The sequence below is a fragment of the Puma concolor genome, chromosome C1 (assembly GCF_028749965.1).
Source record: "Puma concolor isolate L17-30 chromosome C1, mPumCon1.1.hap2, whole genome shotgun sequence".
In the NCBI taxonomy this organism is placed as follows: domain Eukaryota; kingdom Metazoa; phylum Chordata; class Mammalia; order Carnivora; family Felidae; genus Puma; species Puma concolor.
Window position 1 is genome coordinate 213,352,294 of NC_141674.1, and position 20,359 is coordinate 213,372,652.

The 20,359-nt window shown below is 47.5% G+C and overlaps 1 protein-coding gene across 2 annotated transcripts in view; it reads right to left on the reverse strand.

Moving 5' to 3' along the window:
• Positions 1-5,277, reverse strand: part of PID1 (phosphotyrosine interaction domain containing 1) — a 231,951-nt gene extending 226,674 nt beyond the window's left edge. The window contains exon 1 of one of the 2 annotated variants that reach the window (XM_086719845.1): positions 4,941-5,277. In XM_086719845.1, the coding sequence (XP_086575971.1) occupies positions 4,941-4,970 (30 nt within the window). In that variant the 5' untranslated portion in view covers positions 4,971-5,277. The remainder of the gene's footprint in view (positions 1-4,940) is intronic. The other variant, XM_086719843.1, reaches the window with a different exon arrangement.
• Positions 5,278-20,359: the final 15,082 nt, after the last annotated feature.

The window sequence follows — 20,359 nt, forward strand, 5'->3', positions numbered from 1 at the left end:
TCGTGGGTTCGAGCCCCGCTTTGGGCTCTGTGCTGACAGCTCAGAGCCTGGAGCCTGCTTCGGGATTCTGTGTCTCCCTCTCTGGCCCTCCCCAGCTCGCGCTCTTTCTCTCTCTCTCTCTCAAAACTAAATACACATTCACAAAAATAAAATAAAGCATCCTACTTTGTCTTACCATTCGTACTACAGAAAAGTGGTTAAGAAGCAAGCTCTGAAGCCAAACCACCTGGTTGGAATTCCAGCTCAGCTCGTTTCTAGCCACCCTTCCCTGACCAAGTCGTGTAACCTCTTTGGATTTCGGTTTTTTAACTATAAAATGGGGATAAAAGTGGCTATGGAAGGTAAATGAAGTAGACGATTCAAATAAAACCCCCAGCCCCGTGCCACACGCACAACACGTGCTCCATAAAAACGAGCCATTGCCAGTTCCTTCCTTGCTCTGTGTATCTTTCGTCAATGTGGTCTGCCCGGAAAAGTGTCATATTTGCCAAAGTTTGCTCTCCGCCTGGCGGGCCTGGCCTAACGCTCTCCAGGTGACGTTCTAGACAGTTCTTCCATCGCTGAGAAGTGATGAAAAGAGAGAAGTAGAGAAATAAGTCTAGAACAATCTACAGTCCACGTGAAGGTGAAATCTATCAGATAAGGCAAGGCAGAGAAAGGGCAACATAATCTTACCTCCCAAAATCTGCCAAGTTTTACCTCCAATAAAACTTAAGCTCTATTGGGGCGCCTGGGTGGCGCAGTCGGTTAAGCGTCCGACTTCAGCCAGGTCACGATCTCGCGGTCCGTGAGTTCGAGCCCCGCGTCGGGCTCTGGGCTGATGGCTCGGAGCCTGGAGCCTGTTTCCGATTCTGTGTCTCCCTCTCTCTCTGCCCCTCCCCCGTTCATGCTCTGTCTCTCTCTGTCCCAAAAATAAATAAACGTTGAAAAAAAAAAAAAAAAAAAAAAACTTAAGCTCTATTTACATGAACCTCTCTGCCAGCCCAAAGTTTAACCAGCAACGAAAGAGGGCAGGATCTGGTTTTCTTCCGATCCTTCCTCATTTCACCCTGCTTTAAAGGCGCTAATGCTCAGCCGTTGGACAAAATGAGAGTAAAAAGGAAAGTAGTGAGAGGAAGAAAATGATCCAGGCTGAGAAGCCAAGAGTGAGCTTTACGGATAGGAGTTCCGTATTTCCTGGGTCTGCCATGGAGAAATTTCAGTCTCAGGGAAGACAGGCAAATGAGGAAATTGGAACCCTAATGGATCGCCTCACGAGAAGACAGTCGCACAGACTCCACGCTTAGAATCTGCCGGAACTTGCTTCTCAAACATTCCTACTATCACATTCCACTCTGTCCTTGTAGTAACTCCACCACAGGCAAGGATCTGTTGGCCTCCTTTGTTTCGAGCTCCGTCTCCCTTCGTCTTTCTCCTGCTCTCCTCCTCTCCTGGCCTGCAGAGAAATGTATCTGGTAGCTCACTGGAGACATATGCTCTGGGAAAACACACCTGCCCGTGGCTAAACGTGTCTGTGCTCCTGCCTGCGTGAGTCTGTCATTTCTAAGGGATCTGGCCCACCCAACAGTTGAGGCAGCTCAGAAGCCCGCGCAAGTTGTAAAATACCAAGGCCGGAAGTAATCTCATCTCTTTTAAAAAACCAATACCCTAGCCCTAAAAGTCCCCTTTGCTTTTCTGAGAGGAGCCTGTCTCAGATCCGCTCCTTTAAAAACGTAGAACTCTCCCGAGTCCCTCCAAGAAAAAGAGTCCGCTGTGCAGTGGAGAAGGTGAAAAGGGAAGAATTAATATTTATTCATCTTTAAAAGTTGGGGTGGCGATTGAAATCTTCACATTCCTTTTGATCCTATTCTATTTTTAATGGCAGAAACTCCCAGCCAGGGCTCCAGTGGGATGCAACAGAAGTTTTAACATTCAGGGGAGCAAATGAACTTGCCGCGGTGTGTGTGACTGAATGAGAAATTATCCAGCTCAGCTCAGCCCTGCTCGGGGCAACAGGTCCCTGCGCCCCGTTACTGGATTTGGGTCAGTCAGCTACACCCCAAAGCAGAAAATATCGGCATCATTTTGTTTGGCCAAGAAGCGAGTACCGATAGTGATAAGCAAGCCTGGTCAGAGATGTCAGCTCTGACCAAGAAGGCTGGCTGCCAGACCGACGTTAGCTAGAAGGTCACGGTCAGGCCTAAGCAAGGTTCTGCCACACCGCCAGGGCCACAGACTCTTGGAATGGGCATCACCTAGTAGGAACGCATAAAATCAATTTAGAAACAAATGTCATTCTTCCCTCCCCTCGCCTCTTTTGTTTCTAGGTGCTTGTACAATAAATTGGCTCCCTCGTCCTTAGTCCTATTCGGGAGCTCTGGGAATGCTTCCTTTAAGGATTTTCTTCACCCCAGCTCATCTAGATTGCATTCTTGCATTAAAAATTAATGAGGAAAAAAAAATTAATGAGGTTGTACGAGAAGGTTAGGGTTTGTGTGAGAAGGGTGGCGCTTGGCCTTCATTCAGGAGTGGGAGCCCCATCCAGCACAACATCAATCACCGTCTCCACGGCCATAGAATCAGGGCGAGATAAAGCATCCCGTTCGCTGAGGAATCAGCAACCAACCTTCGTATACGGTGGTGCCTCGAGGGCAGCAAGGGGAAGAAAAAACCCCAGACAGCAAACAGAGACCGTGACCAACACGACCACCGGGAATGTAAATAAAATATCATTACGCACAGCTCACTCACCACCTCACCCTCAACAACTCCCTCCCCCAGAAGCAAAAAGTAAAAACATACAAATTGTGTGTTTTCAAAAAGAGCCGAGCTGCTACTTGGAAAGAAGCCACAAATAGGAAGATTTTTCTCCAGTTGGCTCGCTACTGTAATCACAGGGCTTGAGCTGCACCTTCACAAGCGAACCAGGCTTGTTTACTAATTTAAACTTGGGGAGCATGAAGCTGAGCCTCACTCACGTCGGGAAGTACCTTCCAACAGTGATTTGATCTCAGTCAGGCCTAAGCCATGTTTACCTGGGCTTTCAAAAGCCCAAACCTCGGGCTCTTTCGACAGCACACTTTAAAATGAAATAAATGCACTCCAAGAGCCAACTGTAACAATCCAGGCTCGTGCCAAACACACAGGTGTAAATTTCACACAAGAGCCGGGGAGGGCGTTTCTAGTAAAGGAACGATCGCCATGCGGAATGCAAGCCAGAGCTCTCGCCTGCCCAGGGTCACGTGCTCCGGAGCACAAGGGAGACCTTAAACGAAACAGGGCTGCAGAAAGAACTCCAAGAGCCGAAATCCACAAACTTCGCAGAGGTACAGAACACCAGGCCAGAAAAGCTGCCTCAAGGAAGTCTGGCCTTATCTCTCTAAGGACTTCTAAAGAGCCACCCTCATCACCTGGATGGGGAGCCCGCCATCCTCCTCGGTCACCCCTTCCTTCAGAAGAGAAGCCATGCCCTGAACTGACAGGGACTTCAAATGGCACAACTAGTAGCTGGTGTCACAGCCGAAATAGATTTACGTTACCTTTGGTCAATCACTCAGACTCCATGTTGATATTCTCTTAATAAGACAAGGAGGTTAGAGGCCGGTCACCTAAGACCTTGTGTCCAAGACTAAAGGTCTCTTCTCTTGTTTCGTCTGTTTGAGACCCTGGGGAACTGGCCTGGTGTCTCAGGTTCTGTTCACGTGAACCCACTCCCCACAAATCCAAAGACCCGGGGAGGCTTGGAAACAGGCTGTGGGGCATCTGCTTCTGCTAAATGCAATGCCCTCTGCAGGTTAATCCTCAGTATGAAAACTGATGGCAAAGGTTAGCCTCTCCCAGCATCTAAGGGACAGTCTGCATTTTGCATTTGGAGCTTTACATTTTCATTGAGAAACCTCCCAAACCAGCCAGGGTTCCTGGCCTCAACTATACTAAGTGTTCCGACTAGCTCAGCCTCCAAGGGCGCGTATTTTACCACTTAAACACTCCTTCAAAGTTTACTATGAAACAATGTGGCTCTCAGCCTGCCAAAAGTTTAAGTGCAGGTTTCAGTGGATTTTATCTGGCAGAGTAACCGCCCTCTCTCTTGGCAATATTTGCGAGCAAAAGGCAGTCATCAAACCTCGCAGTCTGGGCAATTCCAGGGTCCCAAGTGTCACCGGATGAGCGCCTTTCTGTAAACATCCCTCCTTCTCATTTTGACCCCCTTCGTGTCACCCTGGCTTCAGAATCCAAATTAAAGGCAGTCTGCCATGTCAGTGGACAGCACTGAAAAACTTTTGATGGGATGACCCAGGGCATAACTATTCCTAGCTGAACTTAACTTTCGATTTTCAAATATCTGGGGGAGCCGAAGTTCAGGGGAGATGAAAGGAGAGCACCAACAAACAGGAAAATAAAGTGAAATATAAAATAAAATAAAATGAAATAAAATAAAATAAAATAAAATAAAATAAAATAAAATAAATAGCATACCATGGCCAAGTCAAAGCAAGTTTGATATTTCCAAATTACACTGGCAAATGGACGTTTCCACAAATCATTTGTTCTGTCTTTCCCGGAGAGACAAAAAGAAGGGAAAAAAAAAAAAATCTGGATGCCAAAACCCTAACCCCAGATCAGTAAATCGTGCCCGCGGAATGCAATCTAAAATTGCTGGTCAGAAAGTGCAAGCTTCCACATATCAACACGCACACAAACACCCGAAGCCAAAAGTTGTAACGCCCGAAGCGATGCGTTGGTCAACGTCCCCCGTCTGGCCCCCGCCGGGTGCCCGGCGGCGCCGGGCTAAGCTGACAGCATCCTGCTCTTCCACGACCGACCGCTCCGGGCAAATCCCCGCCAAGGGGGCGCAGGCGCCCCCCCCCCCCCCCTCGGGCTCCTCGGGCCCGGGGCACCTCCTCCTCCAGGCTGGCCCCCGGCCGGCCCGTCGGCCGGCCGGCCGTGCGGGCGCCCCTTACCTGCAGGCGCTCGGTGGCCGGCTGCCACATCTTCCAGCCCGGGGTTTGGCCGAGGAGACGCCGGCGAGACTCTCGATCGCGCCGGGGGCAGGGGGTGGGGGGCGAGGGGCTGCGGCCCCGCTTTACATCTGGGGTCGGCGTCCGCGGGGGCGTTCGTCCCGGAGCCGGCCGCCGCCGCGGGGTGGGCGCAGGGGGGCCGCGAGCAGAGGAGGCGGCGCCGCGCTCCGCTGCCGGCAACTTGTGGGCACGGCGGCGCGCCGGCTGTCCTGGCGCAGCTGCGAGAGGACTGCGCAGCTCCGCCCGGGACCGCGAGCGCACGGCGGCGGCGGCGGCGGCGGCGACCGCTCCCTCCTCCTCCCCCGCCGCCGCCGCCGCCGCCGTCGCCGCCGCCGCCCGGACCTGCGCGCTCTGAGCATGCCCGGGGCCGGCGCCCGCCCGAGAGCCAGCACCCCCGGGGCCGCCAGTAACCGCCGCCGGAGCGGGGAGGCCAGAGCCGGCCGCCCTGCGCCCCCCCCACCCGCGGGACCCCGGGGTGGGGGTGGGGGGGCGGGACGGGGTCTGGGAGAGGGGGACAGACTGGCTGGAGAGGGCAGGGCCCGAAAGGCTAGGTTCCGCAGGGATCTTTGAAGCGCCTGGGACTCGCCTGGGCGCTGTGAGGCGCGACAGACTTTCCATTCATTCTTGCCAGTGGAGTTAACTGAGCAGCTATTATGTTCCAGGCTGATGCTGGGCTCTGGGGGGGGGGGGGGGATCTAGAGGCACAGGACCCAAGACGGGAGAAAGGTGCCTCCTCTCCTGAGCTTTCAGTCTAGCTGGGACGCCGGTCCGTGACCAAGAGGATAGGCGAACGGGTACTGGGTCAGGTGGTGAGGCATGCTAGGGAAGAAATAAAACAGCGCTGGCTTATGAGGGAAGAAGGCGAGAGGAGAGCTCTTTTTAGAGTGGGACCCTGGGAATGTCTGGAGTAAGACCCCAAAATGGACACGGTGAGGGATGGGACGCTGGGCAGAGGACTGGGGTGCCGTATCCAGTGAGGTGCGTAGCACAGGGCCCCCATTCTTCATCCCTCCAGAGATGTGCCAGGCGCTGCAGGAGGCTCAGAGAACCCAAAGCCTGGCCGCCGTGGGCTCCCAGGCTTCGAGGCCCACATGCTAGTGTTTGCATCCTGAAACAACTCCTTTCCCGAACAGGCCAGGCCCTTCCCATCCTCTTGACAACTAGGCAAGATAAGTATTACTATTCCCATCGTATGGATTAAATAAATGAGGCTGGCAGGGTTTAGGTCACCGTCCAAGTGACACAGCCAGTGAGTGGCTTAGAGTGTGCACGCACAGGTGAGAACTCCAGGCGGGAGTTCTCAATTCGGAGCCCCTTGATGTGCTCTGACTGTGCAATGCCTGGGGAAAAGAGCAACCATCTGGGGCTGAGGGCACGGGGACCTTGGCAGGATGGGGTAGCTGAGCTGAGTCTGGAGGGCTGATGAAGAGTGTGAGCAGAGAACATGGTGGGAAATGCTGAGGGACAGGAACAGACAGAGTAAGAGCAGCAAGGTGTATGCGAGGCCCAGGCCTCCTGAGAGGCGGGGTCTGGGGAGCAGGGAGGCTGGCAGGGGAAGTGTTCTGACAACATACCATGGGGCACTGGGACAGGTGCACAGCCTGAGTCCCGAGCAACCAGGGCACTATGAAAATTAGCACCCCATGCCCAGAAGGATCCGTGCTATCTCGTGCATAGGTGGGGTGTGATTTCCAGATATCAGAGCGGTCTGGAATCTAGCCCTCAGCTCATCGGATCCTCCTAGTGCATCTCCCCAGGCTTGGGGAACACAAGATTTATAGAGTCTCCCAGAGGAGAGCCCACAGTAAGGATTTCAGATGCAGGGCTCCCCCCCCCCCCGCCCCCCTCCCCTGCCAACCCGGTGTTCTTCACCAAGGCTCCAAGCAGCTCCTTCAGGACCCTGCAGTTGTGAGTCAGCATCCCCTACCCTGGCACATCCAAGACCCTTGGTGCCCTGGAAGGCTCTCGCAGAGCCACAGAGATGCTTCTCAGGGGCTGGTCTCTGTCTCCCCAGATGAGCACGGGACCCTCCAGCCCCTGCCAGAAAACCACCAGGCCTTACTCTCTCGGCCACTTCCCACTTGCCCGGGACCGACCAATATATACCCCTTATGCTGAGGTGATCAGCCCTCCGTGGGTATGTATCTCTGATGCCTGGTCATGTGGTCTGTTTTGAGATGCTGTTTTTAGTTTCCCAATAACTCCTCCTGCGCACCTCCCACACCTAGAAAACTCCTGATGAGAATAATAGACCTGCCCAGCCTCCTAGTTCTCTTTTGTCAAATCCCAAAGCAGAAAGAGATGCACTTCATTACGAAAATCTAGAAAATCCAAATGTACATATTAAACCTCTCAGGAAGCTAAAACGGGAATATTCGGTTGCCAGCGACGTCTTCAGACTCAAGCGTTGAAACCCTCCTCAGTTGCAGATGCTTCCGTGGAAAAGTGATTTTGTTTTAAATAGCAGCGGGATGAGATACCGGCCTAAATTCAAATCGCATTAGAGCGTTAAATCCTGTCTTCTCACCTCCGAGTGTAATTAATTGTTATGACTCAGTAATACAGCTTTTTAGTTCAGCGTATGGTGCTATTTAAAGAGAAAAGGCTTCCTCTCTGTAGAGATGGCTCTCAGTTACCAGTTCACTTTGCAAACAGATTTGGTAGAGAATGTGTTTCACCGACATTCCTGTTTCAGTTACCTTTGTACCACTAACCAGGAGACCGAGGCGGGGCGGGGGAGGGTGTGTAGGTGGAGGCTGTTGGAAGGTGGCAGAAGGGATGGCACAATCCCCCACTCCCATCAGTTTGGCTCCCGAGGCTTCCCATTCAGGAGTAACCTGCAACAGAAGGTGAATGAAATAGAGACATCTACTGGCCGGAGCTGGGACGTGCATTCTGATCTCTCCCAACCTCGCCCTCCTGCTGAGTCTGATCGAGCTGCTTTACAATGGGAACAGATCTGTTCAGGGCAAGGCACCATAATAAGCAAGGTGTTTTGGTGCAATGAGGAGAAATATAAGGTACATAGAAAACAAGGTACATAGAAACGTGCCTCATGTCATGCATAATCTTCCATAATGATCTTAATAAATACTATTTCAAGAAAAATGACCGGGAAAACAAAAAGATTGACTTATAAACATGAGTTTGGGTCCAGAAAAAAAAAAAAATCACAATCATCCCTAGAAGATTTTGTAAGCCGTCTTTAATATAGTTCCTGGTTCTGAGCCCTGAGGTAAGCAACCTAAATATCCACATCAGGAGAAAGGTGAACTAAATTCTGGTCCAGAATATGAAAAATAGATTAAAATATTACGCCGCTATTAAAAGGGATAATTATACAGCTGTGTTGCAACTGGAAAATAAATGCTTATGGTATAATTATAGATTTTTTTAAAGTAGGTTAAAATGTGCATAATTTGAATACCTGTATAAAATATGTATCAGTCTCAATAAATGCTGGAAAGAAGCTAGGACAATGGGGAGACCCAGGTCAAATCCCAACCTTCAAACTATCTAGGTGATGACTTTCTGCAGGTTATTTGCCTGCTGAACCTCAGATTTTTCATCTGTAAAAAAGGGTGATAATATTACTTAAGGTTTTTAGGAGCCACGAGTGAGGGCATGTGGGGCTGCTAGGTGCCTGACACATAGTGGATGTGCAGAAAACAATAGTTTTCATCTCGTTACTTTTCTGCCCCCTTTCTGTCATTGAAATGATCAAATTCTCACCAAGTGGTGCGTGTTTCCTGCGGTTAAGTCATTTCCATTTGGAATATTTGTAGATTTCACTTATTTGATTTAGTTTCTCAAACAAAAGTGATCAACCATATTGAAGCTCATTTACATTTCTAATTCAGTCAGATGGCCAGCAAAATGTATTATGGTTCTATGTTCAGCAGAGCAAACCATTCTTTTGGTATCATTAACTTTATTTCAAAATCACCAAAACAGCTGTAGATGAATAAGACAGAAAAGTCTGAAAATTCATTAAAGCCATTTGAACCTCCCTATAGTGATGGAGCCTCTGGCTCTTGTCCCTACATAGTGACAGGTATTTATGGGGGTGCACAGATAACCCTTTTCCTCCTTTAAAAGGAAATATTCCTAGCTCATCTTTGCAAACCCGGTTAACTGGTTAATACCCAGGATGTGTGTCGTCATTCTTTACTTCCTCATACCGTTCCCAGCCACAGAAATGCGGTAGATTATTTTCAAAAGTGGTCACAAACATCCCTCTCCTTGCCCACACCCCAAAAGCCCTTTGCACTGTGGCTTGCCTATTTCTCTCATTGTGAGGTGGAATTCATCCGCACGCTTTGAATCTCTGCTGGACATAGTTGGCAAGTGGCAATTTTAGTAGGCAAGGGAACTTACAAGGCTTGTCTTGAGTGGCCTGCAAGACAAGTAGATCTCCCCAGCGGCCGGCCAGACTAACTGGGTTCAGTCACATATACCTTCCGGATGGTCTCAACAACACCTTACTCTATCAAGGCTACGTCCTTGAAAACAGCTCCCAAGGTGGGGAACAGTGGGCAGAGTACGTTTCAAGGATGGGGGCGGGAGGGGTGACAAACCTCTAATTGACCCTGTCTAGCTCCAGAGTCAGCTGGCGGTCATGTGTCTCTCAGTAACCTCTTCCAGCGAACGTGTGACTTGCTCTGATCGATAGAATGTAGCAGATGTGACACTGTGGAACTTGCAAGCCTGGGTCACAAAAGACCTTGCAGCTTCTGCTGTCACCCTCTTGGAACCTGAGATCATGGCAAATAGAAGCCTGAACTAGCCTCCATGAGATGAGGACCACGTAAAAGGAGGCCAAGCCGACAATATGAGTGAGCTCAGCCTAGAGCACCCGGCTCACGGGGTGCCTGGTGGGCTCAGTCAGTTAGGCATCGGACTCTTGATCTCAGCTCAGGTCATGATCTCGCCTCTCATGAGTTCGAGCCCTGCACTGGGCTCTGTGCTGACAGCACGGAGCCTGCTTGGAATTCTCTCTCCCTTTCTGTCTGCCCCTACCTCACTTGTGCCCTCTTGCTCTCTCTGTCTCTCTCAAAATAAATAAACTTAAAAAAAAGAAAAAAAGAACACCCAGCTCAGTCACATCACTCAAGGACAGCAGCCACATGAGTGACCCAGGTGAGCCCAGCAGAGGAACCGCTCAGCTGAGACCAGCCCAAATTGTTGACCCACAGAATTGTGAGCAAACAACATGTTTGTTTTTTTAAGCCCTATGTGTTGGGGTGGATTTTTGGGTCATGGTAGATAAGTAACGCAGGAAACTAGTAAGTGTTAAACTCTCCCACTAAACCCCGAATCCGTCTCAATATTTGCTAACGGATTTATCAGAATTAGTGCTAACATGAAACCCAATTGGCCAACAAATAAAGCCTGAGTTCCTTTTTGTGTTTTACTCTTGCATACCTCTGTCCTAGCCTGAGATTGCGTGGGCCATGTGTTCGAGTCATGCCTGCTAACTCTTCTAGTAGGTCCTTCTGACAGGAAGATGGGCTGTGGGCTGTGCTCCAGGCATACGATCATCCAGGTAGGTTTCTTCTAGTGCAATCTGCCATCAACATGAAGGTATCTGCTTTTCCACAGCCCTTGGCATCCTCTCTGAGACACTGTCCCTGTCAACAGTATGCTGCCCATCCTTGGGGACAGGTAAAGACAGCTCCTGTTCCAGCGAGAACCTGGAAGAGTGGACGGGAACGGAGGCTGGTGCTCCGAACCGCCTTCCCCACAGTTAGGGCAGAGAAGGGGCATGTCTATGCTACCACTGTTCTTTGCAGACTGGTTTCTGAGGGTCCTCGTTGCCCTCTAGTGTAGACCCGACTCACTGATCAGCCGCACGATCCCAAACACATTCCTGGCGGGGCTTGTGTGAAGCCACACCTTATGCTCTCTTCTCACCTCACCCCTTCTCCATCTGAGCTGATTTCACACAGAACCAATCTCTTGTGTTTTTTCTCGATTTCTATTTTTTTCTCTCTGTCTTCCCACTTCTATCGCCAAAGCCAAGAATTACTTATCCTAAAACCGATGGAAAAATGTGTTGGACATAGCTTGTAGAAATTAGGTGATCTTGGAAAGAGCATCCGTGGTAAGAAAGAGTCTCGATCTACACTGGCCTTTGCTTAACTCAAAGCTTCCGTGTACAATTCTGTGATGCGAGAGCTGCTCTGTTGGACAGGGAAGCCCTTCCGTCAGAGATTCCCAGGACTATTCCAATAAAACCACAAGGGAGAGGCATAAAGTCGCTGGCCTCATGGGTGGAGAATTGCCTTTAACTAACTACCTGGAGTTGTAACCGGATCAGTGCAGAAACTATGTCTCTGGGTGCTGTGCTCCAGTTTTACTGGTTATATTTCAGCGATGAAGAAAAGGAGCCAGGAATCACCCATGACCTGTCTGAGGTGTAGTCTGCCTTCAGGAATTATTGATTAGTAATCATGTGGTGGACGTTGCGACGGGCAGTCCAGATCCGCCCCCCGGGATCACTGTGCTCGCCGCCTCAGCAGCCAGGAGTATTGGCCAGGGTTGGGAGTGTGGCCCACAGGCGAGTCCCTCCCTGGGCGTCACCGGAGGAAGCTGACTTGCCCAAGCTTATGCTCCTTCCCTGGGGGCAGCCCACTTCCAATGACTGGTCGCTGTGGAGGTACAAAGACCCCAGTGGGGGGGTGATCGTCTGATTGTAGACGGCCAGTCCAGCCTCCCACCCGATCAGCCTTGGTAGCAACTGCTTCCAGAGTCAACTTCTCTTCTTGTCCAAACCTGCTTCCTTCACTCGCTTACAGACTCTGAATAGGGATATGGGAGATGGACCACCCACCGGATGGCGACGGCTAGGGCAGTGATCATCTCTAGAGCACTGTAGCAGGGCGATTGTTAGAACTTTCACTGGTGAGTGAACTGAAATGGGATACAAATGAAAAGGAATGTGCTGATGGGCGCAGTGTCTCGGGCATTAGAGAGGTTTAGGGGAAACAGTAATTATAAGGATTATGGAAGCAGATAACTGGTGCTGAGTGCTGTGGATACACTGGAGAAAGACACAGATATGCAGATGCTGATGACCGTGAGGTGCGAAAGCCAGGATGCCTCCTTCCCAGCGTATACAGAGAGTCTCATCTCTTGCATCTACATGGAGGAGAAGCCTGGGTATCAGGCCAGAAATCAGTTGTACAGGGAGTAGAGCTCCAGAGAAGATTGAATTCTGCACTCCAGAAAGTTCTGTGCCAAAGTCAGCACCCTGTTTGGGAAGGGGTGAGACCCTGAGGCTTTGGCTGGGAACACAGATCGAGGCCCTTGGAAATCTTGAATTCCCAGATTCCGTGACCCCTCTGAACCCAGGGAAGTGCTGCTCTCCTTGCTCAAGATGTATTGTTGTCTGCTTTGCAAAGTAACGATTTTAAAGCAATTGATTCTTATAGAACACTGCAGGCAGGAAGAACGGAGCACGCATTCTTTTTCGGTGCACCTGAGTAGTAACCCACATAGTCCATATACTGCTCTATAACCCAAGCCTCGGTAACTTGAAAAGAATTGAAATCGTAGACGTGTTCTCCAACTTCCCCTTCCTCTGCCCAGTCCTGCTCCAGCCCCTTCCGGGTGTGGTTCCCTACAGAACTCTCCAGCAAACCTCTTGCACATAAATCCCTCCTTCAGACTCTGTCTCCCAGATAATTTGACCTGAGTTTCAAGGCAGCCTTGAAGTTACAAAAGGGTATAAAATGTGGATTTAGTGAGGTCAATTTCCTCTAGCTCGGTGCACATGTCAATTAGCTCTTACTGCTGAGGTAGAATCACCAAGTCCTTTCCCGGACAGAACAATTATTTCTGCCCCTGTGCCCCTCTCTACATGCCAAACAGTGCCCAGAGCCCAGTTCAATATTTCACAGAGGATATTTCTAGAAGCTTCCAGAAATTTACATTTTAAAATGACGTGTTTCTGACATTGTCACATTTTGTGTTTCAAAAACATTCATACTATTTTTTTGTCCTATAATGGGAAACATGAATTATTTAATTACAGTGAAATGCACTGATTGCCAAAGTCTTTAAAGGAAGCGGTAAAATGAACCGACAGCAAGGGATTGGTACCATCAGTCGATGCTTTCTGGGGACAGTCACTATGTCATGGGAATGTGTTTGAGTGCATGCACATGTGATTGTGCAGATTCGAGTCATAAAAGAGAATCTTTCTGGTGCTCACTCCTGAGACAAGCAGAGAAATAGTGACAATGCTGTCTAGTCACACTGAGAAATCACTGAAATCCGGGGCGCCTGAGTGGCTCTGTTGGTTAAGCGACAGACTCTTGATTTCAGCTCAGGTCAGGATCTTGCAATCTGTGAGCTCGAGCCCCACACCGGGCTCCACACAGACAGCGTACAGAGCCTGCTTCAGATTCTCTCTCTCCCTCAAAACTTTAAAAATTTTTTGAAAAAAGAAATCACCAAAATCCACCTGTTTCTCAAGCTAACTCACAGGCCCTGTGGATACACCACGGCAGCAACACCCTCAGGGAACGAGACCCTCTTGCGAGTGCGGAGGGCTGGGCCGGAGTTGCGACCCTCAACGTGTCACCAATATAGGCTTTGAGAAAAATTCAGAGGCAAATTTGAGGCTCCCTGTGAGGATTTTCCTCTTCTTAGAAACCACAAGGGCACTGAAGCCTCATTTAAAGAGTCTAAAAAGTGGTTAGGGGAGAAAAAGCTCATTTTTTTTGTTTTGTTTTTGGTTATAAAAAGTAACGTTTGCAGCAGTTTTAAAAGTTGGAAAGTGCAAATAGAAAAAAGATCTGTACAAACATTTAGATTTTAGATTCTAGCACATAGGCAATTTTGAACCCTGCCCTTCTCCCTCAATGCTCTATGCTGTGATGCATGTGCAAATACTCTTCACCTGACCTGCCACGGAGGGTAAGTGTGCCCAGGTAAATGGAACAGCTACTCTTTGCTTACAGAACCCACTCAGGGGTGTGAGATTACAATCCCCTTCTGGGTGCTGCAGTTTACTTACCCGTGGACAGACACATTGCCAGAATTTTAACTTAAAATATTTTCGTAATATTATTCTGCCCTTTCCAAACTATTCCTGTGTTTATTTCTCCTAACTAAAACGAAATTCACACTCAAGGCGCCTGGGTGGCTCAGTCGGTTAAGCAACTGATGTTGGTTCGGTCACGACCTCGCAATTCGTGAGTTTGGGCCCCGTGTCGGGCTCTGTGCTGACAGCTGGGAGCCTGGAGCCTGCTTCAGATCTGTGTCTCCCTCTCTCTCTCTGTCCCTCCCCGGCTCATGCACTCTTTCTCCCTCTCTCTCTCTCTCTCTCAAATAAATAAACATTAAAAAATTAAAAAAATAAAATAAATTCACACTCAATACAAAAAAAAGCAAAAACCAAAATTGGAGCCCCACGAAGGTCAGAAATGTAACCTGGTGTCTGGTTGTGGGAACGGGGGTGTTTTGGGTGAGTGCTTGCCCTCTGCCCCCGTTTTCCAGGAAAGACACACGTGAAATGAAGAAAAGTACTTCGATCGCCCTTTTTCCATCTGACCACTGGGGTTCCTCTACTCCTAACTCAGGACTTTCAGCTCATCTTTCACAGGTTGTGAAATCAATTTAATGAGTCCCGATCAGCATGGTTAAAAAAAAAAAAAAAAGAAAGAAAGAAAAAAGAAAAGAAAAGAAAAGAAAATTAAACATGAAATAGGAAAGAGAACAGAAAATATCAGAGCATGCCCCACATAATAAAGGCACATGCTACCTCGTGAAACATTCGTCTCAGCTCTGTGGGGGTGTGCACGAGAGCACGAATGCCTGCGTGTGCACACAGAACACATCCCAAGGCAAAATGCATTCCTACTGTGTGTCACAAAGAATCCCCTAGCGTCTTTCCCCCATAGTCTGCACAACTGTTGAAAAGCATCACTTCCAAAAAAGGGTTCAGGCTGTCAGAGATTCCCATCATTTCCGGGTCCTGTGCTTCCTACCTCCACAAATACACACACACACGCACACACACACACTCACAGAGTCTGCCTATCTCTGTCCCCCAGCTTTACTCCTATTTGGTTTGAAAAATGTACACAGGAATAGGGATAAGAATGGGAATAGAGACCGATGCTGAGATAGCAAAACAAAAACAACAACAACAACAAAAAAATCAAGGCAAGGGGAAAATAACCAAAGGCGCAAAACTACCAAATTACTGACAACAGCTATCTCTAGATGATGGTTCTGCTGGTGGTTTTTAATTTTGTCTCTCACTTGTTCTATAAACGTTCTCAACCTTCTCTAGCAGGTGAGAACTCAGACACCAGAGTCAGACAGACCTGGGTTCAATCGTGATTCCAGAAACTCGTCGGAGACGAACTCCATACAAACACTCCCCCTGCATCGGTAAATAAACACAAATCAATGTAAAAAAGCACAAACGGTCCGTGCTTTTTATAATTTTGAACACTTTCATTTCAGGTCACGTTCTTTCCGACTGACAACGCACAAGCTTTGAGCACTCCATTTGTGTCCCCACTGAGATTGTCACAGTCAGCTGACAGTCACCCTTGCTCGCCTCGGGCTGCCTGCGGTTAAGTCAACTTTTTTATCTTCCCTCCTCTGATATCTGCTTTTTCAATGCAGCTAAACATCGGATGTTAGAACACTATGCCGAATTAAGAGATGTGGTGGCGATGTGTATACATTTTAGTCTCTGGTGAGTTAACTGAGCTTTTCACTATTAAGCTTCAGGGCTGATATCCACATGGGACAATTTTGCGCTCTTTTCCCCAAAAGACTCATTAATAATGGTAAGAAAGTATAACAATAGAGGCCCTGTTTTTTTCTACAATATGTTTTCCATGAATTCATGAATTTCATAAGCATCTTTTGCTACTTCAATAACCCAGACTCTGGGGTGTCATCATGAAATGTAGGACAGCTTACGGTCCTCAAGAGATCCCTCAGGACTCCCTTGTGCTGAGCCCAGACCTGCCACTGTGTGACTTTGAGCAAGTCCCTTCTCCCCTCCTCATTTCTCTCATCTGTAAAATAAATTATTTGGATTAGTTTACCTCTAAGCTTTGTTCCAGCTTTAAAATTTTTATTATTCTCTTCTTTGGCTAATGATCCCATTAAAAGTGTATAATGTGGCACATCAATAACTCTAATGGAATTCTTTCACACCTATGCCTGTTCCAAAGTTTTCCGCCATCGTTCCAATCTATTTTTAGAGCAGGAAATCGCTGTGTGATTTGCCCTTTGGGGATCCCTAACGCCAAATATGGTGGGTAAGGGTGGGACAGGGTGGGGAGGACTAGAGGAGTGGTGGGAGAAGTTATTTTCTATTCTGATGTTGGCGTAAGGCAGATGAGGTCTCAAAATAGGAAACTCCATCCCATAAAAGGATGATTCTTTGGATGATTCTAGAACATGGTGCTCCATCCAGCACCAGTGGTGGTGGTATCAGTTCCAACTAGCTCCACAGAACTGGCTAATTCCAAACACGTGACCCCATTTGCGATGGAGTTCTACCTGATGATTTCAATTCGTGAGCCCATTTTCATTTATTCTCTAGTATTTCCCGAAAGATGTTATTACACTTGAACTTCACTGATGCCCAATGCCTTTAACCCTTCCACCAGGGTAGGGAGTGATCTCTAAGAACCCTAACTTCATTTTTGGAGCCAAAAAGCAAAATATACTACAATTATTGAGAATTCTGGACCAATATGGTAGCTAGAAATGGAACCGTAAAATATTTGAATTCCCTCCAAAATGTATAGTTTAACGGGCCAATGGATAGAACACTTGAAATCAGAATGCTTACCGTATTTCTAATATCCCTGTCAATCCCCCCCCAAAAAACAAAAAACTGTGCAGTTAAATCATAACATGCTAGAAGGCTAGAATCGGTACGTGGCTACTTCCTCTTGAACACTTCCCTTTGCCGGCCACTCTTCTGTGTAGCTTGAATCCATGATCTCCTGGACTCCTTGCAACAATCTTATGAGGTGGGCACCCTTGCTAGTCCCATTTTACAGTGAGGAAACTAAGCCACTGGGTTAAATATAATGCCCCAAATCATAATGCTACAAATAGACATAGCTGGGATTTATACCTCAGTGAGTCTGGCTCTAATATTTTAAGCTCTTGGGCACAACACCACACAGGACCATCTCATAAATAGATCTCTAAGGCTAGAAGGACCTGAGAGATACCTAATCTAGTACGGCTCTCTGAGAGATCAACTAATGTGTCCAAACTCATCCAGCCAGCTAGCGATATACTGGGACCGGATCTCCAGTCTCCAGTAGATATATCACAGCTAGTAAAAGCCGAGATTCAGTTCATGAGTGGAACATGTCAGGCACTGGGCACATCTGATGTGTCTTATCTCCTTAGTGCTATCAACAACTTCAGTGTTTATTTATTTTTGAGAAAGAGAGAGAGAGAGAGACACACACACAGAGCTCGAGCGGGGGAAGGGCAGAGAGAGAGGGAGACAGAATCCGAAGCAGGCTCCATCCACATTGTCAGCAAAGAGCCCTACACGGGGCTCAAACTCATGACTGCGAGATCATGACCTGAGTCGAAGTCGGACACTTAATCGACTGAGCCACCCAGGTGCCCCACTATCAACAACTTCAGACAACTACTTTGTGAAAGAGAAAATTGAGCACAGTAAGATTACACAGAGTACACAGTTGATTGTCCGGGACTCAAACTTGCCGGATCTGTCGCCAAAGTACATGCTCATGACTACCTCCTAGAAAATCCCTAGGAGGGAAATAGGTCCACTGTAATGATTCCAAAGGGCCCTCTCCTCCTGGAACTGTGCGTACCACGTCCCGCAGCTGGATCTCGGCAATGTTCTTCCTTTCATCATTGTCTGATCTCACCCTCTTTCTGTGATTTGGCACTGACCACAGACTGTCCTCTGAGCCAGTTCCCGAGTGACTGTCCAGAATCTCTTTTCCATTTAAGAAATTCCCAAAAGAACCTTGACGTAAATGCAGCAAAGAGTGTAAGAGTAACCATCCCCTAGTGTCTCTGTGTGTTTTAACCTTAGAAAATATTCCCTGATCGAGACGTATTCAGAAAATATGAATGTTTGCGTAAGTCTTGGTACACGTTGCCAAGTTGTCTCCAAAAAGGATTGTGAAAGGATACGGTCAGCCACAAAGTCTGAGAATATCCTATCATTAGCATTGGATATTTGCATTAGACTCCGTCTATTAACAACTTAAAAAAACAAACAAAAGAGCTTTCTTTATTATTCTAGTTTGCATTTCTTTAGTTATAAGTAAAACTGATCATTTTTCTGTTGGAAGATCAGTTGTAGTTCTTTTGTAAGTTATCTACTCATATCCTTTTTTCATGTAATCGTCTGCCTCATATACATTTTGAAATTTATGAGTGTATGAAGTACATATTAGATCTTTGACCTTTTGACAGCTTTATATTAAAGCTCTGCTCTTTCCAAATTCTTTTATGCATTCCATACATTTTTTTAAATTTTTTTTTTCAACGTTTTTTTATTTATTTTTGGGACAGAGAGAGACAGAGCATGAACGGGGGAAGGGCAGAGAGAGAGGGAGACACAGAATCAGAAACAGGCTCCAGGCTCTGAGCCATCAGCCCAGAGCCCGACGCGGGGCTCAAACTCACGGACCGCGAGATCGTGACCTGGCTGAAGTCGGACGCTTAACCGACTGCGCCACCCAGGCGCCCCTACATTCCATACATTTTTATTAGGAATGCTCTTCACAATTCTACAAAAATGTAAATTTATTATTTTGGTCTCCAAGTTGTTGAGAAATTTATGTTTTTAAGTTTATTTATTTTGAGAGAGAGAGAGCTTGTGCAGGAGGGGAAGAGAGAGAGGGAGGGAGGGAGGGAGGGAGGGAGGGAGAGAGAGAGAGAGAGAGAGAGAGAGAGAGAATTACGAGCAGGCTCCACACTGTCAGTGCAGAGCCCAATGTGGGGCTCTGTGAGATCTGTCATGACACTGTAAGACCATGACCTAAGCTGAAACCGAGAGCCAGACAGTTAACTGACTGAGCCACCCAGCCACCCCCCAAGTTGACAAGAAATTTAAAGTTCATATCATTTGTCCCTTTTTTATTTTGTTACAATCAATGTTATAATGCTATATATCATTTATTATTGCTCTATTTATGTGTGAACCTGTGGCCTGTTTGAAATGTTCCATATATATTTCAAAAGAAATCTATTCTTCCTTTTGGGAGAACAAGTTTGAATACATCATTCAATCTCATGTTGCCATCATTCAATTTCTGTGTGTCCTTACTTTATCTCCCAGAATGACTTTTACAATTAAAACATCCCTTTTTGACCATGTTTAGGTCATAAACAATTTACAAGTCATGAATTCTTTGCCATATTCTTTGGAGCATAGAGTTTAGGTAACATAGTTCTTTACTATTTATTCTAATTTTATCGATTTAAAATAATTCCCAGTCAATTTAGAGAGCTGGTAATCACATTAGGGAAGAGTTCCTTTGAATGCCCCGCCTACCCTGCCCGGGTTGAATCACGTGAAAAAAAAAAGGAGTCTATCCAGAGATTTCAAATTTGGGCATGAAGTGCTATGAAAAAGCAGAGAGTATTTACACATACAGGAAAAAGCAGCAAGCTCTGATTTGGTAGAGGCCAAAGACTATCTGGGACATCACAAGGTGGAACAAGGGCTCCCCTTTCATCCTCACCATCAACCTTCCAGATGGTGTGTGTGCTGGGGCAGAAGGGCACTGACCCCTTCAATCACAGTTGAGCGAGGTAGCTTTGCAGCACCTCTGGGGAGAATCCCCCCCACCCCCATCTGCTTTCCAATGAGCTGATGAATCTGGCTGAACTCAACTTTCCTGATTGCCCTTAACAATTATTTTAAAAAGTGAACTTCCCATCCCAAGTGAAAAAGCCAAGTAAGCAAAGAAGATATAAGGCCCTCCCTTGGCCAAATCTCCCATGGATGTCACAGGCTTTGGCGGATATGTCACCATGAATGTGAACGATGAACTGCCTGGGGAGGAAGACACTGTATTTCAAACACTGGGTTTGGGAGGGGGACACGGTTATTCGCGTTCTCTCTTTTGAAAAAGGACGCTGCATTTAAATGTCACATTTCCATCGTATTTCACATACTTCAGCTTTTCCTAAATCTTTGTTTCATGATGCAGGCCTTGAGTTTATTTCAACCAAAATAAAAGCAAACGACTTGAAGAACAAACTCTCAATATTTCTTCACAACTTCTGTTTCCTCATCCAAAAGATCAGTATTTTACACGTGTCATTCTTTCGCTTCAGAAAGCACTAATACGTCTACTATGTATCATTTT